The sequence below is a fragment of the Gorilla gorilla genome, chromosome 6 (assembly GCF_029281585.2).
Source record: "Gorilla gorilla gorilla isolate KB3781 chromosome 6, NHGRI_mGorGor1-v2.1_pri, whole genome shotgun sequence".
Lineage (NCBI taxonomy): Eukaryota > Metazoa > Chordata > Mammalia > Primates > Hominidae > Gorilla > Gorilla gorilla.
Window position 1 is genome coordinate 88425669 of NC_073230.2, and position 25817 is coordinate 88451485.

General features: G+C 49.7%; 2 protein-coding genes and 1 long non-coding RNA gene across 6 annotated transcripts in view; 1 reads left to right on the plus strand and 2 right to left on the minus strand.

Annotated features, from left to right (window-relative positions):
- PILRA (paired immunoglobin like type 2 receptor alpha) overlaps positions 1-238 on the minus strand; it is a 60822-nt gene extending 60584 nt beyond the window's left edge. For all 4 annotated transcript variants that reach the window (XM_063708235.1, XM_063708236.1, XM_055393093.2 and 1 more), the window contains exon 1: positions 119-238. In XM_063708235.1, the coding sequence (XP_063564305.1) occupies positions 119-123 (5 nt within the window). In that variant the 5' untranslated portion in view covers positions 124-238. The remainder of the gene's footprint in view (positions 1-118) is intronic.
- LOC101130893 (PVR related immunoglobulin domain containing) lies at positions 1-24887 on the minus strand. The gene is given in 16 exon segments (XM_063708237.1): positions 1-388; positions 613-646; positions 5687-7480; positions 8616-8972; positions 8975-9158; positions 9160-9255; positions 9358-9418; positions 9505-9631; positions 9714-10064; positions 10151-11378; positions 12636-12735; positions 17809-17970; positions 19251-19470; positions 23636-23752; positions 24265-24350; positions 24515-24887. Coding segments are annotated over 7 exon segments (978 nt in total). The 5' UTR covers positions 10269-11378; positions 12636-12735; positions 17809-17970; positions 19251-19470; positions 23636-23752; positions 24265-24350; positions 24515-24887; the 3' UTR covers positions 1-388; positions 613-646; positions 5687-7480; positions 8616-8931.
- On the plus strand, positions 16633-17681 carry LOC134758846 (uncharacterized). The gene is made up of 2 exons (XR_010134499.1): positions 16633-16685; positions 17383-17681. It is a non-coding gene; the product is annotated as an uncharacterized lncRNA (long non-coding RNA).
- Positions 24888-25817: the final 930 nt, after the last annotated feature.

The window sequence follows — 25817 nt, forward strand, 5'->3', positions numbered from 1 at the left end:
TGTATGGTAAGCAAAATAAATTGTATTTTTCCATCCTTGGGGAGGATAAAGGAACTCTTAGCACTGCTATAATAAACAGCCCCCAAATGCCAGTGGTTTAATTCAGTGGAGTTCAGACCTCATTCCTGTATCATTGCAGTGTGGATGCTCCTGGATGAAAGCTCTTGTAGGTAACTCTCCTCCAGTCGGTGATTCAGGAACCCAGCCTCCTTCTGCCTTGCGGCTTTGCCTTTTTAAAGGTCCTCAGGGTGCTCTCCATGTATCTTGCCAATGGGGAACCAGTGTGGAGGACTCACAAGCGGGTCTCACATCACGTCCTCCGGGGCTAATACACATCCCTTCTCCCCACACTCTGTTGGTCAGAAGTCACTGCTTGGCGCCCTGCTATCTGCAAGAGGGGAAGTGTTTTTAGATGCAGGGCCAGGATTATTACAGTGAGGCAGGCGAGGCAGTTGCTTCAGAGATCAGATTTAAGTGGGTGGTGGCAAAAACTCAGGAGAATTTGTGGCAGGCTGGGCTTGTGGGGTTCTTAGCAGCACAGTCCCTGATTTCCAAACCCGTCCCCTGCCCGCACCTGTACTCCCCACTCCCTTCGGGAGGCCCAGCACTCACCTGGCTGGGGTTGTGGCTTTAGTCCGCTGCTGACCTGTAGGGGGACCAACAGTGAGTCAGGGTGGCATCCAGGTGATAGCAGTCTCCATCCCACCTTCTCTGCTGCGCCCTAGGCTGAGGCCCTCCTTAGAGGGACCAGAGCAGCAGAGCAGCTCTGCCCAAACCCATCAGGATGGGCCTGGGACTCAGCTGGCACCCTGAAGCTCCCCGCCGACCTGTTCTCCCTGTTGTCCACCACGTCATCTCCTGAAACCGCCCCCCGACAACCTTGATACCCTCTGTTGGCTTCCTTCGCTCTTGAGCTCTCTGCTCAGCCCCAACCTGGCTCCCTCTACCGCTGAGCCCTCGCCCACCCATCTCTTCCTTCCCTTCCCTTCCCTTGACATAGGCACCCCCACCTCTCCCTCCAGGTCCTCAGGGAGACTGCGCCTGTGGTTTCCTTCTGGGTAGTGGCTGTGTCTGCCCTCCAGCCTTGGGAGCCTCATGCTTGGGACTCATGTTTGTGGCTGTTCAAGTTCTGTTGCCACCTCTAGGCCTCCCCTCCCCTCTGGCTGGTCTCACCCTGAATCCTCTGCTGCCTCTCCCACTGTGCCCTGCCCCTCTTGTCCCCCTGGCATCCTTTCAGTGTTTCCCAAGCACTGGCTCCTGGTCCACAGACATCCCCTCCACCATCCAGCCTCCTCCTGGGAGGGCTCCACGTCCACAGAGACACCCTCTGAACCCAGGCCTCACGGCACCCCTCAACTCCAGGGACCTCCCCTTCCACTTCTACAGGTTTTTTGTTTTTTAATGTTGGGACTGGGAACTCTGAAATATTAACTGCTAGTTATCATTTTCATGTTGCAACTTTCACTCCTTCCAGCATAACACCTAAGGTGGGTGCAGTGGCTCACGCGGTGATAATCCCAGGATTGGGAGGCCAAGGTGGGCAGATCACCTGAGGTCAGGAGTTCGAGATCAGCCTGAACAATATGGTGAAAACCTGTCTCTACTAAAATTACAAAAATTAACTGGGCATGGTGGCATGTGCCTGTACTCCCAGCTACTCAGGAGGCTGATGCAGAAGAATTGCTTGACCCTGGGAGGTGGAGGTTGTAGTGAGCCAAGATCGCACCACTGCACTCCAGCCTGGGTGACAAAGCGAGACTCTGTCTAAAAAAAAAAAAAAACCACCTAGAATTTACCATCCTAACCATTGCTTAGTGTACAGTTTGGCAGTGTTAAGTGTATTCACATGGTTGTGAGACAGATCTCCAGAACATTTTCATCTTGCGAAACTGAAACCCAAAAGTTCTCTTTTTTTTGAGACAGTCTTGCTGTGTCACCCAGGCTGCTATGCAGTGACGTGATCTCAGCTCACTGCAACCTCCATCTCCTGGGTTCCAGTGATTCTCCTGCCTTAGGTTCCTGAGCAGATGGGATTACAGGTGCCCCCACCACACCCAGCTTATTTTTTGTATTTTTAGTAGAGACAGGGTTTCGCCATGTTGGCCAGGCTGGGCTCAAACTCCAGGCCTCAAGTGGTCCACCTACCTCAGCCTTCCAAGGCATGTTCCTCACAGGTGTGAGCCACCACACTGGGCCAGTAAAACTGAAGTTCTATGTTCTTTAAATATTAACTCTCCATTCCCATCTCCTCTGTGCCCCTGACAACCACCTTTCTGCTTCCTGTTTCTAGGAATCTGGCTACTCTAGATACCATGTAACTGGAATCAGACAGTATTTATCTTTTTGTGACTAGCTTATTTCACTTAGCATAATGTCCTCAAGGCTCATTTATACTACAGCATGTGTAAGAATTTCCTTCCCTTTAAAGGTTGAGGCCAAGCATAGTGGCTCACGCCTACAATCCTAGCACTTTGGAAGGCCGAGGCGGGTGGATCCCTTGAGGTCAGGAGTTCGAGACCAGCCTGGCCAACATGGTGAAACCCCATCTCTACTAAAAATGCAAGAAGTAGCTGGGTGTGGTGGCACACACCTGTGATCCCAGCTACTCGGGAGGCTGAGCCAAGAGAATCGCTTGAACCCAGGAGGTGGAGGTTGCAGTGAACTGAGATTGCACTGCTGCACTCCAGCCTGGGTGACAAAGCAGGACTTTGTCTCAAAATAAATAACTAAATAAAAAAGATTCAATAATATTATTTTTTTCAGAACTTTTTTTTTTAATAGACAGGATCTTATACTGTCACCCAGGATGGAGTGCAGTGGCACAATCATAGTTCACTACACCCTCAACCTCCTGGGCTCAGGTCATTCTCCCAACCTCAGCTTCCCGAGTAGTTTGGACTACAGACACCGTATTTTGTTTGATGGACATTTCAGTTGATTCTATGTTTGGGGTATTTTGAGTAATGCTACTACAAACATCGGTGTGCAAACACCTCTTCCTGACCCTGCTTTCAATTGGTTGGATACATGCCCAGAAGTGAGATTGTTGGATCATATGGTAGCTCTACTTTTAATATTGTGGAGGCTAAGGCAACTCCATCTTGGAAGCTTATCTGCCATGGTGGCTTCTGATTAACCCCAGTTCTGGGAAGGCCTCTTAAGATTTCCAGTTGATCTATCGTTCCTTGTGTAAGAGCAGGTACGTATCATAAATCCTGCCCTGGAGTCAAACCTTGATGTGATCATACTTCACCTGTGGAATACAAACCATCCTTCCCCTGTGGAATAAAAACCATGGGTCTGGGGATAATGGTGGAAGGACCCACCATCTTGTCTCATCACCCTATGTTTTCTCCTGTATTTTCTTCTAGACACTGGACAGTTTTGGGTCTTACATTGAAGTCTTTAATCCATTTTGAGTTAATTTTCTGGCAGAGATGCACCTTTATGTTTTGCATGTGAGTACCCAGCTTTCTCAACACCATTTGTTGAAGAAACTATTCTTCGTTGAGTGGTCATCTTGGCACCCTTGTTGAGGATCATTTGACTATCTATGTGAGGGTTTATTTGTGGGCTCTGTATTCTATTCCACTGGTCTATTTATGTCTTTTTTTTTTTTTTTTTTTTTTTTGAGATGGAGTTTCACTCTTGTTGCCCAGGCTGGAAGGCAATGGCGTGATCTTGGCTGACTGCAACCTCTGCCTCCTGGGTTCAAGTGATTCTCCTGCCTCAGACTCCCGATTAGCTGGGATTACAGGCATGCGCCACCACACCTGGCTAATTTTGTATTTTTAGTAGAGATGGGGTTTCTCCATGTTGGTCAGGCTGGTCTCGAACTCCCAATCTCAGGTGATCCGCCCAGCTCAGCCTCCCAAAGTGCTGGGATTACAGGCATGAGCTACTGCACCTGGCCTATTTATGTCTTTATTTCAGTACCACATCGTTTTGATTACCATAGTTTTTAATACATTTTGAAATCAGGGAATGCGTGTCCTCTAACTCTGTTCACCTTTCTAAAGATTATTTTGGTTTGTGGTAGTGCTTTCAGATTCCATTTGAATTTCAGGATGAATTTTTTGTTTGAGCAAAAACAATGCCATTGGGGTTTTCATAGGATTTGCATTGGATCTGGAGATTGTTGTTGGTGGCATGGACACCTTGACAATATTAATCCTTCCACTCCACGAACAAGAATGTCATCCACCTATTTGTGTCTTCTTTCATTTGTTCAGCAATGTTTTGTAGTTTCAGTGTACAAGTCTTTCACCTCCCTGGTTAGGTTTATTCCTAAAGATCTTACTTTATTTTTTGGCATTATTGTAAATGGAATTGTTTTCTTAATTTTCTTTTCAGATTGTTTATGTTTAGTGCACAGAAATGCAATACATTTTTGCTTGCATGTTAAATTGGTTTCCTGGAACTTTGCTGAATTCATTCATTCAACAGGTATTTTTGTGCAATACTTAGGATTTTCTACATATGAGATCTTGTCACCTGCAAACAGAGATCATTTTGCTTGTTCCTTTTCAAATTAGATGCCTTTTTATCCCTTGCCTAATTGCTCCGGCCAGGACTTCAAATCCCTTTTTTTTTTTTTTTTTTTTTTAGTAGAGATGGGGTTTTGCCATGTTGGCCAGGGTGGTCTCACACTCATAGGCTCAAGTAATCTGCCCGCCTCAGCCTCCAAAAGTGCTGGGATTACAGGCGTGAGCCACTGTGCCCGGCCTGACTTCAAATCCTGTGTTGAATAGAAGTAGTGAGAGCGGGCATCCTTCTCTTGTTCCCGATCTTGGAGGCAAAGATTTCAGTCTTTCACCTAAAATGACTGAAAGACTTTCAGCCATGGGCCTTGCATGACTGGCCTTTATTTTGTTGCAGTACATTCCTTCTCTTCCTGGTTTGTGGAGTGTTTTACCAGGAAAGGGTGTTCAGGCTGGGCACGGTGGCTCAAGTCACACAAAAGTGTCAAGTCAGCCCTGCCCAAGGGCCCCAGTGCCCGTCTTCCTGCTGAGGGGCTGGGCCTCACCTTGGCTGCCTGGGCCCCTCCCACCTGGATCCATGCAGACCCCACCACACTCAGCCTCACTTCTCATGCCTTTCTCTGCCCAAGGCCAGCGCAGGCTCTTCCAGGGAGAGGAAAGGCGGGCCTGAGTCTGTGCTCTGCTGCGCCCCAGATTCAGTCCTCAGAGAGGAGAAGGAGGAAGCCAGTGGAGGTCACAAGAGCTCAGCCCCCAGCCCAAGTACCAGAGCCCCCCCTAGCTTGTCCTCTGTCCCTCTCCCTCCCTGGCAGGGGCTCCCATGCAGTCCCCAGGCACCACCACAGCCCAGCTGGCCTCTTCCCACCCCAGGCCTGCTCCCTTGGTGCAGGGACCACAGTCTTGCTCAAGGGGTGAGGGGGCTGACGGTACCCTACACAGAGACTGGTCCCTCTCAAGGCCACCCCTTGACCCCCAGACATGAGACTGGATCTGCAGGGTCCCCTCTGACCTCCCCGCCCTACACAGGAGGGGACAGAGCTCGGAGAAACCCTGTCCCAGGCCACATGACTTGCAGGGCAGTTCCAGAACTGGAGGCCCCTCTACCTGGATCTCTGGGCCTCAACTTCTGAGTTGCAGGAACTCAGGCATAGGGGAGCCCCAGGAGGTTGTTCCCTCATACAGCCCCTCAGGTCATTCCCTCCACACACCTGAGCCTATGGCTGAACCAGAAGGTTCCTTGGTGCCAGGGCAGCTGGACTCACCCTGGGTGATGGTGAGGTGGGTCCCCTTGATGGACTGCCACGACAGCCTCCCTGATCTGTATGTCCAGCTGAACTTGGCAGAAGTACACAGACTAGTCCTCCTTCCGCAGGTTCGAGATCCTGAGGAAGCCTCCCTGAGGAAGTGAAGGCTCAGAGCAACAGTGGGCACCCCGCACAAAGTCCTGGGCCCGTCTCTAACAGGCGATCTGCTGGTCTTTGCCCGGGGGTGGTCACTGGAGCTTTGGTGACCCACAGGGCTCCCTCCATAGGAGGCTCTGCCCATCCTCTCCAGGGTAAGGTGGCATCAGCTGAGGGGCCATTGGGACAGGAAGGCAGGATTTCACCAGAGGAAGTGATACCAATCTTCTTGAGACAGAAGCAGGCAGGGACAGGCCTCCCTTCTCTTGTCAGTCTCTTCTCTGGTCCCAGTAGGCTCTGTGCTTCCCAGGGCCAGTCAGGCCGATCCGCCCTCCTTCCCTTCACAGGTCTGAGGAAACAGGCTCCCCATGCTCAGGAAACCCCTCCGTCTGAGCCAGGCCCTACACACCTCATTCTCCTCGTTCAACCCACAGGGAAACTGAGGCACCGGGGCTTTGGACTGAACTGGTCCCACCTGCAAAGGTGGGCTGAAGAGAGGACAAGGGACCCCCTGGCTGTTTGGGCAAGGCCTCAAGAGGGTGGCCCACCCTGCCTGAGGACTTTTCGTTTTTTTTTTTTTTGAGATGGATTCTCGCTGTGTTGCCCAGGCTGGAGTGCAATGGTGTGATCTTGGCTCATGGTAACCTCTGCTTCCTGGGTTCAAGTAATTCTCCTGCCTCAGCCTTCCAAGTAGCTGGGAATTACAGGTGTGTGCCACCACGCCCAGCTAATTTTTGTATTTTTAGTAGAGACAGGGTTTCACCATGTTGGCCAGGCTGGTCTCAAACTCCTGGCCTCAAGTGATCTGCCCACCTCAGCCTCCCAAAGTGCTGGGATTATAGGCATGGGATACAACACCCAGCCACTGAGGACTGACTCTTCGTTCCATTCCTGCCTTGCCCGTGGCCCATGGGACCCAGCTAGAAGGTCACCTGCTTACCAGGCTGCCCGAGGAGGGGGCCACATAGAACTTTCAGCCAACAGCCTCTGGGTAGCTCTGGAGGGTACATACTCCCCAGGGGCCTCAGGCCCGGTACCGCCATGTGCATTCTCCTTAGATGCAAGGTGCATGTTTATGTCACTTTCCGGGCTCTGGACCCAGCTGAACCCCCATGGGAGATTCCTTTTGTGTCAGGATTTCTGCTCTGGAATGGTGTGAGGCCTCCCGGGTGGTTCATCCTCCCTCCCCCAACAGCAGTGACAGGGCCTGGGGCTAAGCCTGGGGCTGTGGCTCTCTCTCAGAGGGGGGTTTTGGGAGGCGCTGGCCCTGGAGGAGGGCATGATTCCAACATGGGCAGAGTCTAAATCCAGCCCGTTAGCCCAGCAGGTGGCCATGGGAGAGGCATGGGATGCAGTGTTCAGCAGAGGCAGGGAGAGGGCCAGGACCCTGCCCATTTTGAGAACCGCTGCTTGTATGTCCCCACCTTCCCCCAACAACTATCCTCCTTTCCTCACCAGCCACGTCTATCCCTGCCCCAGCCCCTTGCCCCTCCTTGGCACACACCCTGTTCCTGCTTTCCCCTTGAGATCAGGAATGAGGCACAGATGTCTGCTCTCACTGCCTCCCTTCACGGTACTGGAGTCCTAGCCAGCGCGCTATGCCTGAAGGGAAATACAAGTGCTCTGTGTCTTCTTCAATTCTGTATTGATCTATTTGGCCTCCACCCATCACAGGGCCCATATTATCTATATTTCCTGCATTCTTGGCCTCTTTTTAGTGGGGGACATGGTCTCGCTCTGCCTGTAGGTGGGACTATAGGCACACACCACAGTTCTCCCCTAATTTTCTTTTTTGCAGAGACATGGTGTCACTGTTACCCAGGCTGGCCTCAATCTCCCAGGCTCAAGGCATCCTCCCAGTGTGCTGGGATTACACATATGAGCCACAGGGCTGAGCCCCTTGTACATTGCCAATGCTCTGGCATCTGGTGCCTCACTGACTAGGGAGAGACTCCCCCTCCCAGGGGTAGCCAACTGTAAACTTTTTACATCAACTTATTAAATCAGCTGGTCAATTTTGACCCAGAGCCATGCTGAAATTTTGATTAAGAAGCTCCTATTCAGGCGGGGCACAGTGGCTCAAGTCTGTAATCTCAGCACTTTGGGAGGCCAAGGTGGGTGGATCACCTGAGGTCAGGAGTTCAAGACCAGCCCAGCCAACATGGTGAAACCCGTCTCTACTAAAAAAAAAAAAAAAAAAAAAAATACAAAAATTAGCGGACACGATGGTGCACATCCGTAGTCCCAGCTACTCGGGAGGCTGACGCAGGAGAATCACTAGAACCTGGGAGGTGGAGGTTGAAGTAAGCCAAGATCGTGCCAATGCACTCCAGCCTGGGTGACAGAGCGAGGCTCTGAAATCCAGCCAGATTTCAGGCAAGTCCTCCTACTTTCCAGCCCTGCGTGATGCCAGCTGTGGAAGGAGGGCATCAGGACCCCAGCCCAGGCCACAGCAGGGAGCCCGGCAGAGGGACGCCAGGTCAAATCACAGGGACTTTTCTCAGGCTGAAGCCCCAGGAACCCTTGCTGCTGTCCTAAGACATGGTGGGATTGCAGCAGGGACCATCCCGCTGGGATCCCCCAATCCTATCTAGGAAGCCACAGGTGTCCCTCAGGAAGCTCCCCCAACCCCCCGCCACCCCAAGAAGCCAGGACAGATCTCTAAGACTGGGACACTGCCCTCTCCCTGGGCCAAACCCAGCCCTGCAAGGAGGCCCCAACCCACTCTGGTTCTCACCTGGCTTCTGCCTCCCAGGGGTGGAGACTTCCTCCCCAATCTCTTCACCCCCAAAGAAGCACAGCCAAGGCCCATGTCAGAGGAACTGTGTTGCTGACTTAGTCACAGCAGGAAACGACTGGAATGGGGTACTGTCGCTCACACACTCACACCTGTGCCCACACACATCCACACATGCACACACACAGACCACATCCGCAGCAGGTGGGCCTGGCCAGGCACCTGTGAGACACTTATTAGAGGCCCAAGAATAACGTAAGGGGGTGGCACCCAGGAGGCCTGGGAAGGGGAAAGCCCAGTGGCCTCATGGTCTCTCTCATCGAACTCCTAAGTGTCCCTCCACGGCCCTGGGCCCCAAGGGTCAGGGAAAAGAGTGAGGCCAGGACCAGTGCAGGGAGGCCTCTCCCCAGCCTAAGCGTAGAGTCCATTCTCAAGAGAGACAAAGCTGCCATGTGCAGGGATGGATGTGGAGGCCCAGGTAGCAGGGCCCTGGGGCCAGTGTGTGGTGTGGGTGGGGAGTGATGCCCACCAGGACGGCCCCCCGTCGGGGGTGAGCTGTGTCCAAAGTAGCTGGGCAGCAGCTGGTGTTGATAGTGGCATAAGGGACGTGGAGAGCAGCCTGGGAGTCCTGGCTGGGTGCCTGCGCGGGGGAAGGAGGATCAAGTGAGTCTGTACAGCTTGGGCCCAGCCCTGGCCCCCCCTACCCCTGCCACCTCATCCCCAAAGCAGCCCCCCTCCTCACCCATGCTCGTGCTCTCAGTGCCTGGGAGCTGGTGTGGGATGGCTGGAGCCTAGGGGCAGGGCTGGGAGACAGCGAAGATGGTCAGAGCTCTGCAGGGCATGTGGCCAGCCCAGTGTCAGGGGGACGTGGACAAGGCCCAGGTCTCACCGGTGCTTCTGTCGGCGCAGCAGATGAAGGAGGTAGCCACAGTCAAAGAGAAGGACTCCTGAGACCCCCAAGATCCCGGCCAGGTCTGCCCGCAGAATGGGTGCAGGAGTCGGCGGGACAGAGAGCCCTGGGCACAGAGGCAAGAATCAGATGGGTGGCCAGTTCCCGAGCCCCTCCCTGCCCTCCTGGACCCCTCACCCCGGCCCCACCTGGGTCTGAGCTGGGCGGGAGGCTCCCACAGGCCTCCCAGGAGCCCTCAGGGAAGGATGCAAACTTGCAGCAGAAGGTGGTGTTGGCGCAGGGGCTGCTGGCCCCAGAGACTTCCAGGGCAAGAGAGACGCTGCTCTGGGTTTCCCAGCGGGCCTGGCGAGCAGGGGCCCATTGCCGGATGCCACGTTCTGGGTGCAACACAGCCAGCGTGATCCCCCCAGCACCATCGGGGCCCCCCCAGCTCACAGTCACCAGGGAGATGGAGCCAGACCCCAGGAACCCACAACGGATGGTGAAGGACGAGAGCTCGGTGGCCTCCATCCGAACTTGCACCCACACCTCCGGGGTCCCTGTGGAACAGCAGCAAGGTCGGTGGGCTGTTGTCCTACATCACCCTCCCCTGCAGCCCCTGCCCCCCTCTGGTGCCGGCACTCACCCGCAGTGACACACAAGGTCAGCAGCACCCAGGGCAGGACCAGGGTCCGGTGCCCCATGGCCCCCTCCAGTCCGGGTTCTGGGGGCTGCAGGGCCGGCACCTGTGCCTCTGTTCTCATCGCAGGAAGTCTTCATGTTGTCAGCAGCCAAACAGCCACTTCCTTCTCTCCTCTCACACCTTCCCCAGAGGTGGTGAGCACAAAGTGGCTTATTCCCTTCTTAAAGTGACAGTGAGGGCCTGCTCAGCCCCCAAGGTTGTGCTTCCAGGTAACAAGGCAGGGCGGCACAGGTGGGTGAGAACTCAACCCTGGCTAGGCCTGGGGAGGCCAGGGGAGGGGCAGAGAAGCTGTCAGGGGCTAGAAGGACTCCCCTTCCCTGGACAGCAAGGGGTGCCGGGCTTCCCTAGGAAAGGGCTCTGTCCTGCCCCTCACCCAGCTAAGGAATCTAGGAGGAGAAAGTCCCTGGGAGTGGGAAGCCAGCAGGGAGGACCTGAGAGCAAGCCCAGCGTGCATGACCCACCACCAATCTGATGTGGGTCCCACGCTTAAACCTGCAACCCAGGCCTCCCCCACAACCCCCAGCCTGGCTCGCCCACTGCCCACTCATACCTCCTGATCTACCCTGAATGCACCCCATACTGGGCTCTGCCCCAGGCGCTGTCTCCCTTGTCATAGGTGATGGCAACTGGCTTCTGGCTGCTCGGGCCCAAAGCACAACCACCAGCGCCTCTTCCCTTTCACCTCCAATGCACCAGGAAATCCTGTTGGCTTCCCACCCTGACCAAAGGACCACTTCTTCCCAACATCCCCCTGCAACCCCCAGCCCCTGCTACCTTCTGACTCCAGACCTAATCTAATATTCTCCTACCTGGAAGAGCAGGAACAATGGAGAATTGGCCTGGCTAGTTTCAATTCTCACCGCAGTGGCCAGAGTGACCCTTTCGAACCCAAGTCAGGCAGGCCACTGCCCTTCTTGACTCTCACAGCCCATGACACCCAGAGCCAATGCCTCAAGGGCCATCCATGTCCTGCCATCCCCACTTCCCCTGCCCTCCTACCTCAAGTGCATACCTCTGAGTTGAATTAAAAGCAGCAAGATTTGGAGGTGACCGGGAGGAAACGGGCTGGCCCTTGCCGTGAGGTGTGCACAGACAGGGAATGAGAGGCCAGCACTTTAGGATGAGTCCAGGAGTTCAAGACCAGCCTGGGCAACATGGTGAGAGCCTATCTCTACAAAAAAAAAAAAGAAAGAAAAAAGAGAGAGAGGGAGGGAGGGAGAGAGAGAGACAGAGAAAAAGAAAGAGAGAAAGAAGAAAGAAAGAAAAAGAAAGAAAGAAAGAAAAAAAATTAGCCAGGAGTGGTGGCAGGCACCTGTAGTTTCAACTATTTGGGAGGCTGAGGTTGAAGGATCGCTTAAGCCCAGGAGGCAGAAGTTGCAGTGAACCGTGATTACACCACTGCACTCCAGTCTGGGTGACAGAGTGAGACCCTGTCTTGATAAATAAATGTTGCTCTGAATTGCTTCACTGCTTATGTCACTTCGAGGATGCAAACCTACCAGAATGCTGCTAGGCAGCAACAGGTGACCCTTTCCAGGGATCAGTTTGCTTTGTGTGCTGTGAGCCAGAATCCAGGGTCCAGTGAGAGCCCAGGGTGCTATCTTAAGGTTGATCTCGTCCACGGTGTGGTAAGGACTGAAGAGAGAGCCCTGTCCCAAGTCACCTCTCTGGGTCCTGGTTTGCCCCTGTGTCAAAGACTCATCATGTCTGCTTAATCCTGTGGTGCTGGCTGGATGTGGTGGCTCACGACTATAATCCCAGTACTTCGGGAGGCTGAGGTGGGTGGATCACTTGAGCCCAGGAGTTTGAGACCAGCCTGGGCAACATAGTGAGACCCTGCCTTTACAAAAAATAAACATTAGCCGGGTGTGGTGGCTTTCGCCTGTAGTCCCAGTTACTCAGGAGGTTGAGGCGGAAGGATCACTTGAGCCTGGGAGGTGGAGGTTGCAGTGACCCAAGATCACACCACTATACTCCAGCATGGGTAAGAGTGAGACCCTATCTCAAAAAAAAAAATTTAAAAATTAAAAATTAAAAAAAATACAAAATAAAAATCCTGTGGTGTTTGACACAAACCAATTTGGTCTCTGGGGCAAACTCTGTCCCCTCATCCACACCCTGCAGCCCATAGTAGCCTTCATGGTGCCTATGCCCACAGCCAGTCACCCATGGCTCCCAACATTCTCTTCACCCTTTGCCCTTCACCCAGGCCACCTGTACTAATCTCCACACCTGCCTCAGACCTGCTTTTACTGCTGTCTCCACTACCGTCCCCCAGCAGGGTGTGAGACTGGTGCAAAGGGGACCTACTTCAGGTGGCCTGGCCAGCGTAGCTGCAAAGCACCTAGAGCACCTGAGGCTGCTGCACATCTACCTCCCTAGTCCGGAAGACCCTTGCCTCCCACTGAAAGAAACCAAAATATTTAACCTTAGAATAGGTTTCTTTGCCATATTTTGGGACGGTTGCCCAGAGGGCCTGTAGGCAGCTGTGGGCCTGCAACATGGTCTTCAGTCAGGGAAATCCGCCTCTGCAGAGGAGACAGTGGAGTAGACAGCGGATGCACACAGCCTTTCTCTGCAGTCCCCGTGTCTGGATCTAAGAAAGACAAACTGAGAGGCGGACCCCTTTAAGGGTCTGAAGGACTTGCCTACCACAGGCTCCGCAGAGCACCAGCTGTGAGGTGTCACCTGCAGAACAAGACCTTTGCTAGCCAAGTCTCTCCTCTCCCCTTCCCCTAATCTGTCTTGCTGCGCTCCAGGCCTCCCGTTATTTCTGTAATTTCAAGATGGGTATAAAAGTGTCAACCATCTGGCCATTTCTTTTTTTATATATTTTGTATGACTTGTGCACATGTGTGCATGTAGTAACATTTTTAAGTCGGTTTTTTTCCTGTTAATGTTTTATGTCTGTTTCATGGACTCAGATTATCAAACCTTCAGGGAAAAAATTTAAACTTCCCTACACCGCCTGCTGAAATCCCACTTTGTAAGAAGGAGATCAAATCCCACCACCTTCATGAAGCTGCCCCAAAGTACTGCGCCCTTACTTCTTGGATAATCATCCAAGTGGCCTCCCAGCTGGGTTCTCGGCAGTCCTGGGGGCATTTTCACAGGTGGATGCTGAGCCCTGGAGGAAGTGTGTCTTTTATTCACCCCAATATGGGGAGCCCAGAACTTACTGAGGGATTTAAAAGCCATGGTACAAAGTTGACTACCCACCATTTTCATTTTTTTTTCAATTTTTTAAGTCACATTATCCCCTAAATTCTCATTGTGTAAGATTCAAACAACATAGAACAGAAAGTTCTCCTTTGGCCAGCTCCTTCCTTTCCCCTCCCTGTTTGAATTTTCATCAGGCTTGATCTTTAACATTATCATTTCTGTTTTTTTGTGTATTCCTTAGGAAGGCTAAGATTATGAAAATATTTTTATGGCTTTGTTTTTTATGCATAACTCTATAAAGAGTCTCTTCCTAGTCCATGAAGAACTTTACTTTGGAGGTGGTGTTAAAAAGGCTGTGTAGGCCAGGCATGGTGGCTCACGCCTGTAATCCCAACACTTTGGGAGGCCGAGGCAGGCAGATCACGAGGTCAGGAGATCGAGACTGTCCTGGCTAACACGAGGAAACCCTGTCTCTACTAAAAATATGAAAAAAAATTAGCTGGGTATGGTGGCGGGTGCCTGTAGTCCCAGCTACTCAGGAGGCTGAGGCAGGAGAATGGCGTGAACCCGGGAGGCGGAGCTTGCGGTGAGCAGAGATCGCGCCACTGCACTCCAGCCTGGGTGACAGAGCGAGACTCTGTCTCAAAAAAAGAAAAAAAAAAAGGCTGTGTAGCTGGGTGCAGTGGCTCATGCCTGTAATCCCAGCACTTTGGGAGGCCGAGGCAGGTGGATCACTTGAGGTCAGGAGTTCGAGACCAACCTGACCAACTTGGAGAAATCCCATCTCTACTAAATATACAAAATTAGCTGGGTGTGGTGGCGCATGCCTGTAATGCCACCTACTTGGGAGTCTGAGGCAGGAGAATCGCTTAAACCCAGGGGCGGAGGTTGTGGTGAGCCGAGATCCCACCATTGCACTCCAGCCTGGGCAACAAGAGCAAAACTCCGTCTCAAAAAAAGAGCCGTGTAACGTCTCAGGTGGAGGGCCAGGATTCCCCAGACCATTTGCTGCTGGGCTCCTTCCCTACTGTTTCAAAATGCCACCTTGATCATAAATTCTTACACATAGGTCTATATGTGGATTCTCTTTCACAGTGTATCCATTGGGTTGCTTATTCTAGTTTCAATATCACAAGGTCCTAACTGGAATGCTTTCATGTTCTGATATATGTGAGGGCCCTTACTCTCACAACTTCTTGAGTATTCCTTAACACTCTCCAGAATTGTGAACAGCAGAGCCACAAATAATTCCTAAGCTTGGCAATCTAAGTCCTGCATCCCACTTTCAGCCAGGAGGTACAGGCAAGATGGGGCAGGTTTCACAATGGCCACCTCCTGCCTGACATTCCTTGGTGAAATCCCTGCAGCCCCAGCCCAAGTCCTGCTGAAGTAAAAGAGCCCAGTGGTCAGTCTGTAGAATCAGGCCCTCATGGGTTTGAAATAGGGCCACAATTTCATAGCTCTGCAAGCTTAACAGAGCAATTTCCCAAAGCAGCAGGATCCCAACAGGGACTGCTCCACAGAGTAAATGAGAGGATCAAGTCAGTGAGTGCAGGGGCAGCACTCTACTCAGCCCTGGCTCATGCCCCAGTACAGGCTGTGACCGTCCTGTGATATAAAACATTCCTTGAGTTTGGTTTCTTCTCACCAGGAATCAGGATTAGCTTTCTTTGTGGCTTGTGTGAAAGATACGATGACACAAGTTCATCTCTATTACACCTTCCCAGGCAGATCAACTGTATATCAATGTCCCCTCTTCAGGGGCGGCTGTCTTCCGTCCTAGCACTCCTTCCACTGGAAGAGTCTGAGCTCCTCATCCTAGCCTTGGTTCTGGGCAGCAAACAGCCCAGCCCTAAGCAGCCTCTGTTCTTCTGTAGGCCCATGGGGCCCACTGCAGACAGGAACCCAGGCAGCTGATTCAGATGGCCTCAATTCCTGGGGCCAAAACACAGGGTCCTGGAGGGCCTAGTCTCACCACAGAGAAAGGGAAATGACTATAAAAATCCAAAATATTTTTGACAGAGGACTAGAGGCCTCCTCCCTCCCCTAAATGCTTTGGCACTTGACACAACCTTTGGGAAAAGGAAGGAAGCCAAGAAGACCCAGGAGTTAAATTTTCTCAGCAGCTGGGCAGAAAAAGAGCTTGAAATCATAGAGGAAAAATAAAGTTGTTTCTGCTCTTCTGAGTTTGTAGCATAAGACTTGTCACTGCTGCATTTATTTTTACATGCATGTTTTAAATGTTGTGAAAAGGGCTGCTTTTGTTCCTCTGTAACTTTAATTATAGCTTATCCTTTATCACAGTAATACAGCTAATGCAAGATAGCGTCTTCAGTGGATACTATGTGCTAAACCCATTCTCAGTGATGCACGTACATCAGCTCCATACTTAGCAATCGCTTTATGTGGGAAATAACTTGCCCGGGGTGGAAAGGCTACTTACACAACGAAGCCAAAATTTAAACCCTGACAAAAATTTTCGCTTCAGAACCCATAATATTCAGCATTATGTGGAGCTGCCTTCTCCCACACCTTGGTTAAAAAATTAAATTGAATTACAAGATTGTGTCAGCAAACGGCAGTCCTTTGCCCTGGCAGTGCAGAAGCCAGGAGCTGAACCCGTGTCTCTCACCAGGTTAAGCTGCCTCGCTAAGTTCGGATGTGACCTCAGAAACAGAGGCTATTCCAGCAATACAAGATGCTTTATTTTTCGGCTTCTACCTATGCCACCCAATCCCTTCACTGGGCCTAACTTAGTGAATCAAATTAAGTATATTTCCCTCCAAGTTTCCCCAGGATTCTGGGCTCCTTTGCACACTACAGGTTTTCTCTAAACGCCCTGGGTTTATCTATCCTTTGGTGAATTTTCAACTCTTCTTATTTCTCTGCCCTGTCCTGACCAAAAATCTTCAGTGCCTGTTTCTCTCTGCCATCCAAATCCCACACACATCTAGGGGTGAATCGGTGAATCTGCGCTGATGAGTGACACGTTTTGTGAATCCTTTCTAGGATCTCAATATTTCATCCTATCCGGAGGGAAGGCTCTAAAGAGCTCAAGGAAGACCTCACGATGTCTATGTGTGAGAAGAAACCTTTCACCCCTTCACTATCACACCCCATCATCCAAGCACACACTCCTCTTTCATCCCATAAACCCCGGTCAGTGTCACCTGGAGTAATAAGGATGGGGCGACTTACCTAGTAACTGAAGACTCAGTAATCTGAAAAAAAAAAATCCCTTCACATTTTAACTCAGGAGATAACACCAACAAGTCACTTCCGGCAGAGCTCATGGCCACAGTGCAAGTTAAAAAAGGTAAAGCCTTACTGAAAATCATTGAAAATAATCTTAAAACAATTATTCAATATTAACAGACAATGCCCAGCAGTGCCATGTGGGCGGCAAGCCACCCAGGTGCCAAGGCAAGAGACCGAGGGCACAAGCTGTTCCAGTATAATAATGAAAATACATAGAATAAGAATAGTGACACTAGAAATAGACTATAGATATGATTACATATTAATATTACTAATCATTAGTTTATAGCATTACTCTTTATTCCAATATAATAATCATCTTTGTTTTACAATTATAACCTAGGAAAAACCAGGCCATACAGAGATAGGAGCTGAAGGGACACGGTGAGAAGTGACCAGAAGGCAGGAGTGTGAACCCTCTGTCACGCCGGACAGGGCCACTAGAGGGCTCCCTGGTCTAGTGGTAATGCCAGTGCCTGGGAAGGCACCGGTTACTTAGCAGACCTTGGTCTAGCAGTGGTGCCAGTGCCTGGGAAGATAACTGTTACTTAGCAGACCGGGAAAGGGAGTCTCCCTTTCCCTGGGGGAGTTAGAGAAGATGCTGCTCCACCACCTCTTGTGGAAGGCCTGACATCAGTCAGGCCCGCCCACAGCCATCCGGAGGCCTAACCATCTCCCTGTGATGCTGTGCTTCAGCGGTCACCCTTCTGTTTCACTTTCATGTTCTGCTCTGTACACCTGGCTCCACCTTCTAGATGGCAGTAGCAGAATTAGTGAAAGTATTAAAGTCTTTGATCTTTCTGAGAAGAGCATAGAAGAAATAATGACATAAACTGTCCTCTCTCCGCCTCGGCTACCTAAAAGGTAAAGACCCCTGTCTGGTGGACACGTGACTCATGTGACCTTATCTATCGATAGAGATGACTCACACTCCTTACCCTGCCCCTTTTGCCTTGTATACAATAAATAGCAGCGCGGTCAGGCATTCAGGGCCACTACTGGTCTCCGCGTCTAGGTGGTAGTGGTCCCCCTGGCCCAGCTGTCTTTTCTTCTATCTCTTTGTCTTGTGTCTTCATTTCTACCATCTCTCATCTCTGCACACGAGGAGAAAAACCCACAGACCCAGTAGGGCTGGACCCTACAGTGCCAGCCCCTGAAAAGCACTGCTCTGCATCACTTACCAGGCTGGGCAAAGGCCTCCATGCCTGCTACCTAAGCTGGCCTCAGCTCGTCCAGCCTGGCCTGCGCCTGGCCAGTGGGAGGTGCTGCTGAGAAGCCGGAGCCCTGGGCTGTCCTGGACGGCTGGCAGGGGGCTTGCTGGCATGAACCCTTCACAGCTGAGCCTGTCAGGGTGAGGGCGTGCACAAAAAAATATCCACAGATGTTGTGCAGCAGAAATAAAGAAACATTCTAACCTTTTAAGACAAAAAGACAGTATCGCTTCTTGGCCTTTTGGCCAAGATCAAGTGTAGATAAAAACATGATAAGTCATGATTCCCCTGGAAAATGATCAGTATCCTGAGGGAAGAGAGGCAAACCCCCAGCCCATCACCACACACTGCAGCTCACACACTTCAGGTTTTGTGCTCCCAGACAATGCCTGTCCTCATGAGAGCACTGTTGTCTGCGCCGGGAAATCATCCTCTGACCTATTCACAAGTCTTCTAGATGAAGATTTTCAGCGGGTTTGGATCTATTTAAAAAGCGGTAACTGCAAAGAGGCAACTAATCCACTTGGATTTGCCTGTTTTTGAGAGGTACTCCTGGCAGTTATGAAGGTCATTAAAATTAAGTATCAGAATAAACTGAACTTTTTTTTTTTTTTTTGAAACGGAGTCTTGCTGGGTCGCCAGGCTGGAGTGCAGTGGTGCAATCTCGGTTCACTGCAACCTCCATCTCCCAAATTCAAGCAATTCTCCTGTCTCAGCCTCCTGAGTAGCTGGGACTACAGGCGCATGCCACCAATTTTGTTGTATTTTTAGTAGAGACGGGGTTTCACCATGTTGGCCAGGATGGTCTCAATCTCTTGACCTCGTGATCTGCCCACCCTGGCCTCCCAAAGTGCTGGGATTACAGGCCTGAGCCACCGCACCCAGCCCTAAACTGAACTTTCAACTGAACTTCAGAAAATGTTGAACCATGATTTAAAAAAATGTTTCTCACTTTGTTCTCACTAAACCCTTTTTTGAAAGTAAAGGGTGGCCGGGCGCGGTGGCTCACGCCTATAATCTCAGCACTTTGCGAGGCCGAGGCGGGCGGATCATGAGGTCAGGAGATCGAGACCATCCTGGCTAACACAGTGAAACCTCGTCTCTACTAAAAATACAAAAGGTAGCTGGGCATGGTGGCGGGCGCCTGTAGTCCCAGCTACTCGGGAGGCTAAGGCAGGAGAATGGCGTGAACCCAGGAGGTGGAGCTTGCAGTGAGCTAAGATCGTGCCACTGCACTCCAGCCTGGGTGACAGACCAAGACTCCGTTTCAAAAAAAAAAAAAAAAAAAGAGCAAAAAGGTATTTTGCAGTGCTAACCAATGAAATATTTTAAAACACTTATTTCATCAACTCATGTGTTACATTTTTAATGTGTATAATATAGAAGAATTAGTATATGTTTATATAACTTACAATTTTTAAAAAAAACTTGATATGAATGTCCAAACGTTGGGAGTCTTATGACTCTAAGGCCCGGTTCCAGTTGCTTTGGCTACATAACAAACCCCTCCAGACTGAGTGCTGTCAACCACTATCTTATTATGCTCATGGGCTCCACGATCAGGAATTTGCAAAGTGCACAGAAAAGATGGGCTGTCTCTGCTCCCTGATGCCTGGACCTCAGCTGGGAAAACTGAAAAACAGGGAAGGTTGGAATCATCTGACTCCCGTCTGGACTGAGTCTGGCAGCCAACATGGATGTTGGCTGGGACCTCGGTGAGGACTGCTGGCAGGAACACCTACACACGGCCTTTTCCTTTGGCTGCTGGCCTTGCTCACAGAATGGTGACCGGGTTCCCAGTGTGAACCCAGGTACAGGAAGAGACAGGAAATGGAAACTGCCAGTTTCCTTAAAATCTGGGCCCACTAACTAGCATGGCATCATTTCTATCATCTTCTATTAGTCAAGCATCACAAAGCCCATATTCAAGAGGAGACAACCTAGACCCAGCCTCTCAATAAACAGTGTCAAAGGCTTTAGAGAGTATGGTGTCAAGCTCCCAGACTCTAAGGCTATGACTCAACCCAGTGCACTGGGCTGCCTGGCTGTACACAGGTGTCCATATTGATGCAAAGCCCCCAAGCTGCTCTTACCCTCTTGTGAAGCACCCTTAGCTTGGTTGGTATTTAAATAACTCAGGAATCTTTCCCCTCCTGGATTCTTAGAGACCTCCGCATCTTCTCCTCAGTTCCCCCACTCTGTTCCCTCATCCCACAAAACAGGCTCCTTTCCCCAGAACTATTCTACCTGAATACAGGCTAAAGATTGCCGAATGAGTTAGCCTTCCCCCACACCCCAGCTCTGACTCCCCCAGGGCTACCTTTCCAAAAGGAGACTCACAACTCAATTTCTTCTAGCTTTCATCTGGGAGGGGCAGGTAGGGGCGGCGGGGGAGAATGGAAAGGGTGAGGCGGTCTTGGCTGAGTGACCTGATCGCAGGAAGTCACGGCTCTTTCTGCACAGATCACTAGCTGGATGGCTGTGTCTGGCCTAGGAGACCACAGTGAGAATCTGTCACTAATGCAGGTGCCCATGATGGGAAGAACTAGAAATTATATCTAAAGAGAGAGGCTGAAGCATTCCTTAAACCACAGAAGAAAACAGTGAAAGTACAAAATGACAACAGCTGTCTTCAAATACTGCTTGTCAGAGGGACAAGAGAGAACAGAGGTGCTGTGCTGCTCCACAAGGCAAAACAAGAGCAAACAAGTCTGTCTGAGTTTCAAGAGGCTGGCCCTGAGGCTGCACTGTGGCAGTCTAGGTGAGAGACGATGGTGACAATGTGTGGAGGACATAGGCCAGAGAATTTTCTTCACCAAGTCTTGACAGAATTTGGTGAAGAACTAGCTGGAGAAGGCAAGAGTGAAGGTGACATTGTCACTTGGATTTTAGGGTTGGACATTTAGAGTAACTTCCTTAGTTTCCTTTTAACTCTCAGATACTGTGATTTGATCAAATTCCAAATTATGACAGGTATCTTTCGGATGAGAGGATAAAATTTCCTTTGGAAAGAACCCATGGATGAAGGCTGCCAGGACACATGGCCTGGCCTGGCTCACGTGGGTGAGACAGGTAGTTTCACAAGGTCCTGCTCCACTCTGCCACCTGTCAGCACAACTTTCACTGCTGCAGAGGCTGAGGCCACTAGATAAACTACTCACAGGCAGTCAAACTCTCCCCATCTCTACTGCCTCACCCCGCCTCTCAGTTACTAAGCAATACTTCCTGGAGAGCCTGTAGACAAGGCACCTGCGGGGTGTGGGGACACCTATACACTGGGCCATAGGACAAGGCGGACCAAGAACCTGACCTCCATCAGTTTAACGATCTCAAGCCACACCTTGGGAACGTGTGGATTCAAACATGTTTATTGAGTGAATCATTAGGACACAAAATAGGCTGAAACAGATGTTCCAAAAATCCAGGAGACTATGGGCTATTTCCATTAAACACAGAGGTGCTGCCCCTCTCCACTCCAAACAGAACAGGAAAAAGGCAGGGGGACTGGGCCACAGTGCATTAGGGAGGACAGGGTCTCTCGGCTTCTCTACCCCAACATCACCAGAGGGAAAGGTTAGGTTAGAAAAACAATGCCCAACTCTTTCCCCTCAGAGCCCAGGGCTGAAGCCTGGGGGAATGCTTCATTTTGCTCCTTTCCTCTTTGCCTTTTCCAAATGGTCACATTCTTGAGGTAGGGAGTGGAGCTGGGGAGGGGCCCAGAGTCCTGTCAGAAATCCTATAATGAGAAAGATGAAAGGAATACACAGGTGCACCACCACGCCCAGCTACCTTTTTGTATTTTTAGTAGAGATGGGGTTTTGCCATGTTGGCCAGGCTGGTCTCGAACTCCTGACCTCAAGTGATCTGCCCGTCTTGGCCTCCCAAAGTGCTGGAGTTACAGGTGTGAGCCACTGCACCCAGCCTCCATACCTCTTTTAAAAACCAATTTTGAAAGTTCATTCAGGCTGGGCATGGTGGCCAAAAATTAGCGAAGCATGGTGGCAGGTGCCTGTAGTCCCAGCTACTTGGCAGGCTGAGGCAGGAGAATCGCCTGAACCCGGGAGGCAGAGGTGCAGTGAGCCAAGATCGCGTCACTGCACTCCAGCCTGGTGACAGAGCAAGACTCCGTTTCAAATAAAAAACTAACACACTGTACAACTACATGTAAGGTGGAAAAGACAACTGGAATTAAAATGTGCTCAGGTCCTTGTAGAAGATAAGAAATCCAGAGGAAAGCAAGCAAAGGGGGAAAAAGAAACAGAAAAGATAAAACGATTGTACCAACTCAATACTAGGCCATAAGGCTAAGTCTCCATAAATGTCTTTTTTTTTTTTTTTTTTTTTGAGACAGAGTATCACTCTGTCACCCAGGCTGGAGTGCCGTGGCACAATCTCAGCTCACTGCAACCTCCCCCTCCTGGGTTCAAGCAATTCTCATGCCTCAGCCTCCCAAGTGGCTGGGATTACAGACAAATGCCACCACATGCAGCTAATTTTTGTATTTTTAGTAGAGATGGGGCTTCGCCATGTTGGCCAGGCTGGTCTCGAACTCCTGGCCTCAAGTAATCTGCCTGCCTCAGCCTCCCCAAGTGCTGGGATCACAGATGTGAGCCACTGTGCCCAGCCCCTACATAAATTTCAAACACCACATTCCCTGACTACAACACAATAAAGTTAGAAATCAAATAACGAAAATATAACTAGCAAAATTCTGTATGTTTGAAAATTTTAAATATTTGCCCAGAAACTATAAAATTACACATTAATGTGGATAAATCTCAAACAATCTTAACTGAAATAATTAAATCACAGAAGCCTGAATAATGGATTCATTTACATAATCAAAGAACACATTCATAGTGGTAACACTATAATGAAATGACAAAGATTAACACAAAATTCACTCTAGTGTTTACCTATGGGTAATAAGGGGACTGTGAGGTAGGGTAGAAAGAAGGTACACAAAGGATCTCTACAGCACTATTAATGTTTCATTTCTTGAGCTGGGGCTAGAGATCTGGGTGATACCTCATTTTTATTTTTTAAACTACATATACGCTTTGTACACTTTCAGATATTAGAACTTCAATAAAATTATAAAAAAAGAAAGAGAGAGGGAAAAAATAATTAAGTATAATTGTCAAGATGGAGCTAAAAAATAACATGGGTGAACAAGGTGCCACCCACATCTAAGCTTCCTTCCCATGTCATGCAATGCCTCTCCTCATCTGCTCCATCAATCAATAAAGGCATAATCACTCCTGTGATACCTTTAAGAAAAGAACACGCTTTAAGAAAAGAAACGCTCTCTCGAAGCCGGGTGCGGTGGCTCACACCTGTAATCCCAGCACTTTGGGAGGCCGAGGCAGGCGGATCACCTGAGGTCAGGAGTTGGAGACCAGCCTGGCCGACGTGGCGAAACCACATCTCTACTAAAAATACAAAAATTAGCTAGGCATGGTGGCACATGCCTGTAAGCCCAGCTACTTGGGAGGCTGAGGCATGAGAATCGCTTGAACCCAGGAGGCAGAGGCTGCAGTGAGCTGAGACTGTGCCACTGCACTCCAGCCTGGGCAACAGAAAGAGACTCTGTCTCAAAAAAAAAAAAAAAAAAAAAGAACATGCTCTCTTATTCAAGGTTACCCTTCTATCACTCCAAGGATTCACCCCATAATCTTATCTTTCTTGATATGTTACACTCACTAAAATGTTCACATCAAATCAAGTTTGTAGACACTTGTCCTTACCACCTTACAAAAAGTGAGATGGTATCAACAGAGGTGAGACACTGCTTTACCTGCATGTCACTTTTGGCAGCTTTCGCAGCATTGAAAAGATCATTGGCTGGTGGCTCTGACTGTTTCCAGCTATGACGATGTACCGCTTGGGACCCTTTCTTTGGATGTTTTGCCCCCTGATACACATAAAAAGATCAGAAATATGAAAAAAAGGTAACAGTGACATTAACACTTGGTTTCATCATTATCACACAAGTAGGCTTATGCTGCCAATTCCACAGCAGAGTCTGAGTTAGACTCAGTCCTGAAATAATTGATTTTTATATTATGAAGTTTATTAACTTTTTTCCCTTAAAAAAAAATTCCTTGAGTCCCCTTCCTGTATCTCTATAACCAAACATCCTTTTCTTTTCTTTTCTCTTCGAAATTTCTCTTCTTCCTATTTCCATCCCTTAATACTTTGTAAATCTTGTCCTTTTTTGAACCATATCACCTGAACCTCTTAGGTTTTCTCTTTTTTTTGAGACGGAGTCTCGCTCTGTCACCCAGGCTGGCGTGCAGTGGCATGATCTCGGCTCACTGCCAGCTCTGCCCCCGGGGTTCGTGCCATTCTCCTGCCTCAGCCTCCCGAGTAGCTGGGCTGCTTCCCCCACAAGATTCAAAAACAAAAGAAAACTGGCTGACTCACCGGCGTTGTTTTCAGTGGTCGTTTTGCTGCTTTCTTCTTCACACCGCGATTGAAGCTGTCCTCAAATCATTTTCTTGTCTTCTTGTCTATTTGTATGAATTACTGAGTTACATTCTCATTGCTACTTATTTAAGCAAAGTATTCTTAGTTTGTTAAGAACAAAGAACTACAAATTGTGTTCATTTTCTGTCCTTTCCTGTTCTTAGACTAAATTACCTGAAATACATCAAAATATATGCTGTATGCTTACCTATATCAAAACTATGTTGTTTAGGTGCCGAGCACGGTGGCTCACACCTGTAATCCCAGCACTTTGGGAGATCAAGGCGGGCGGATCGCCTGAGGTCAGGAGTTCAAGACCAGCCTGGTCAACATGGCAAAACCCCGTCTCTACTAAAAATACAAAAATTAGCCAGGTGCAGTGGACAGCGCCTGTAATCTCAGCTACTCATGAGGCTGAGGCCTGAGAATTGCTTGAACCCAGGAGGCCAAGGTGGCAGTGAGCCGAGATCATGCCACTGCACTCCAGCCTGGGTGACAGAGTGAAACTCCGTCTGAAAAAAACCAAAAAAACAAACAAACAAAAAACCAGACCATATTGTTTAGGGATACTTAGCTGACAAAATAATAGAGACAAGCAGGACATAATTACCATAAAAATCAGGCCCTGGGGTGTTGGTGGGGAAGGTTTAAGTGGAAAGAATGGAGCGGTGACAATGTGTGTCAACCTGGGAGGTGGTGACCCTGGGGTTCGCTTTGTAATTCCTCAGAATGAGCATTTATGTGCTATTCACTTTTCAGAGGATAGAATTCTGAACTAAAATGTTTAAGCAGCCATACGCAAAAAAAAAGAAAAAATATGGATAGATTTTTATTTTAATTAAAACATTTAAAAAATAGAGACAAGGCAGCTGGGCGTGGTGGCTCACGCCTGTAATCCCAGCAATTTGGGAGGCCGAGGCAGGCGAATCACGAGGTCAGGAGATCGAGACCATCCTGGCTAACACGGTGAAACCATGTCTCTACTAAAAATACAAAAAAAAGTTAGCCAGGCGTGGTGGCAGGCGCCTGTAGTCCCAGCTACTGGGGAGGCTGAGGCAGGAGAATGGCGTGAACCCGGGAGGTGGAGCTTGCAGTGAGCCGAGATCAGGCCACTGCATTCCAGCCTGGGCGACAGAGCAAGACTCCAACTCAAAAAAAAAAAAAAAAAAAAAAACATAGAGACAAGGGTCTTGCTATGTTGCTCAGGGTGGTCTCAAACTCTCCGGGCTCAAGCAATCCTCCCGCTTCGGTCTCCCAAGCAATCCTCCCGCTTCGGTCTCCCAAAGCGCTGAGATTCCAGGCGTGAACCACCGCGCTCGACCAGGAAAGATATATAAAATATATAGTATATTTTATAATATATTATGTTATATATTACACATAATATACAATATGTATAATACGTATAATAAAGGTATATTTAATATATATAAAGATATATATGTATATAATAATTTTTTTTTTTGAGACGGAGTTTCACTCTTGCTGCCCAGGCTCGAGTGCAATGGCTC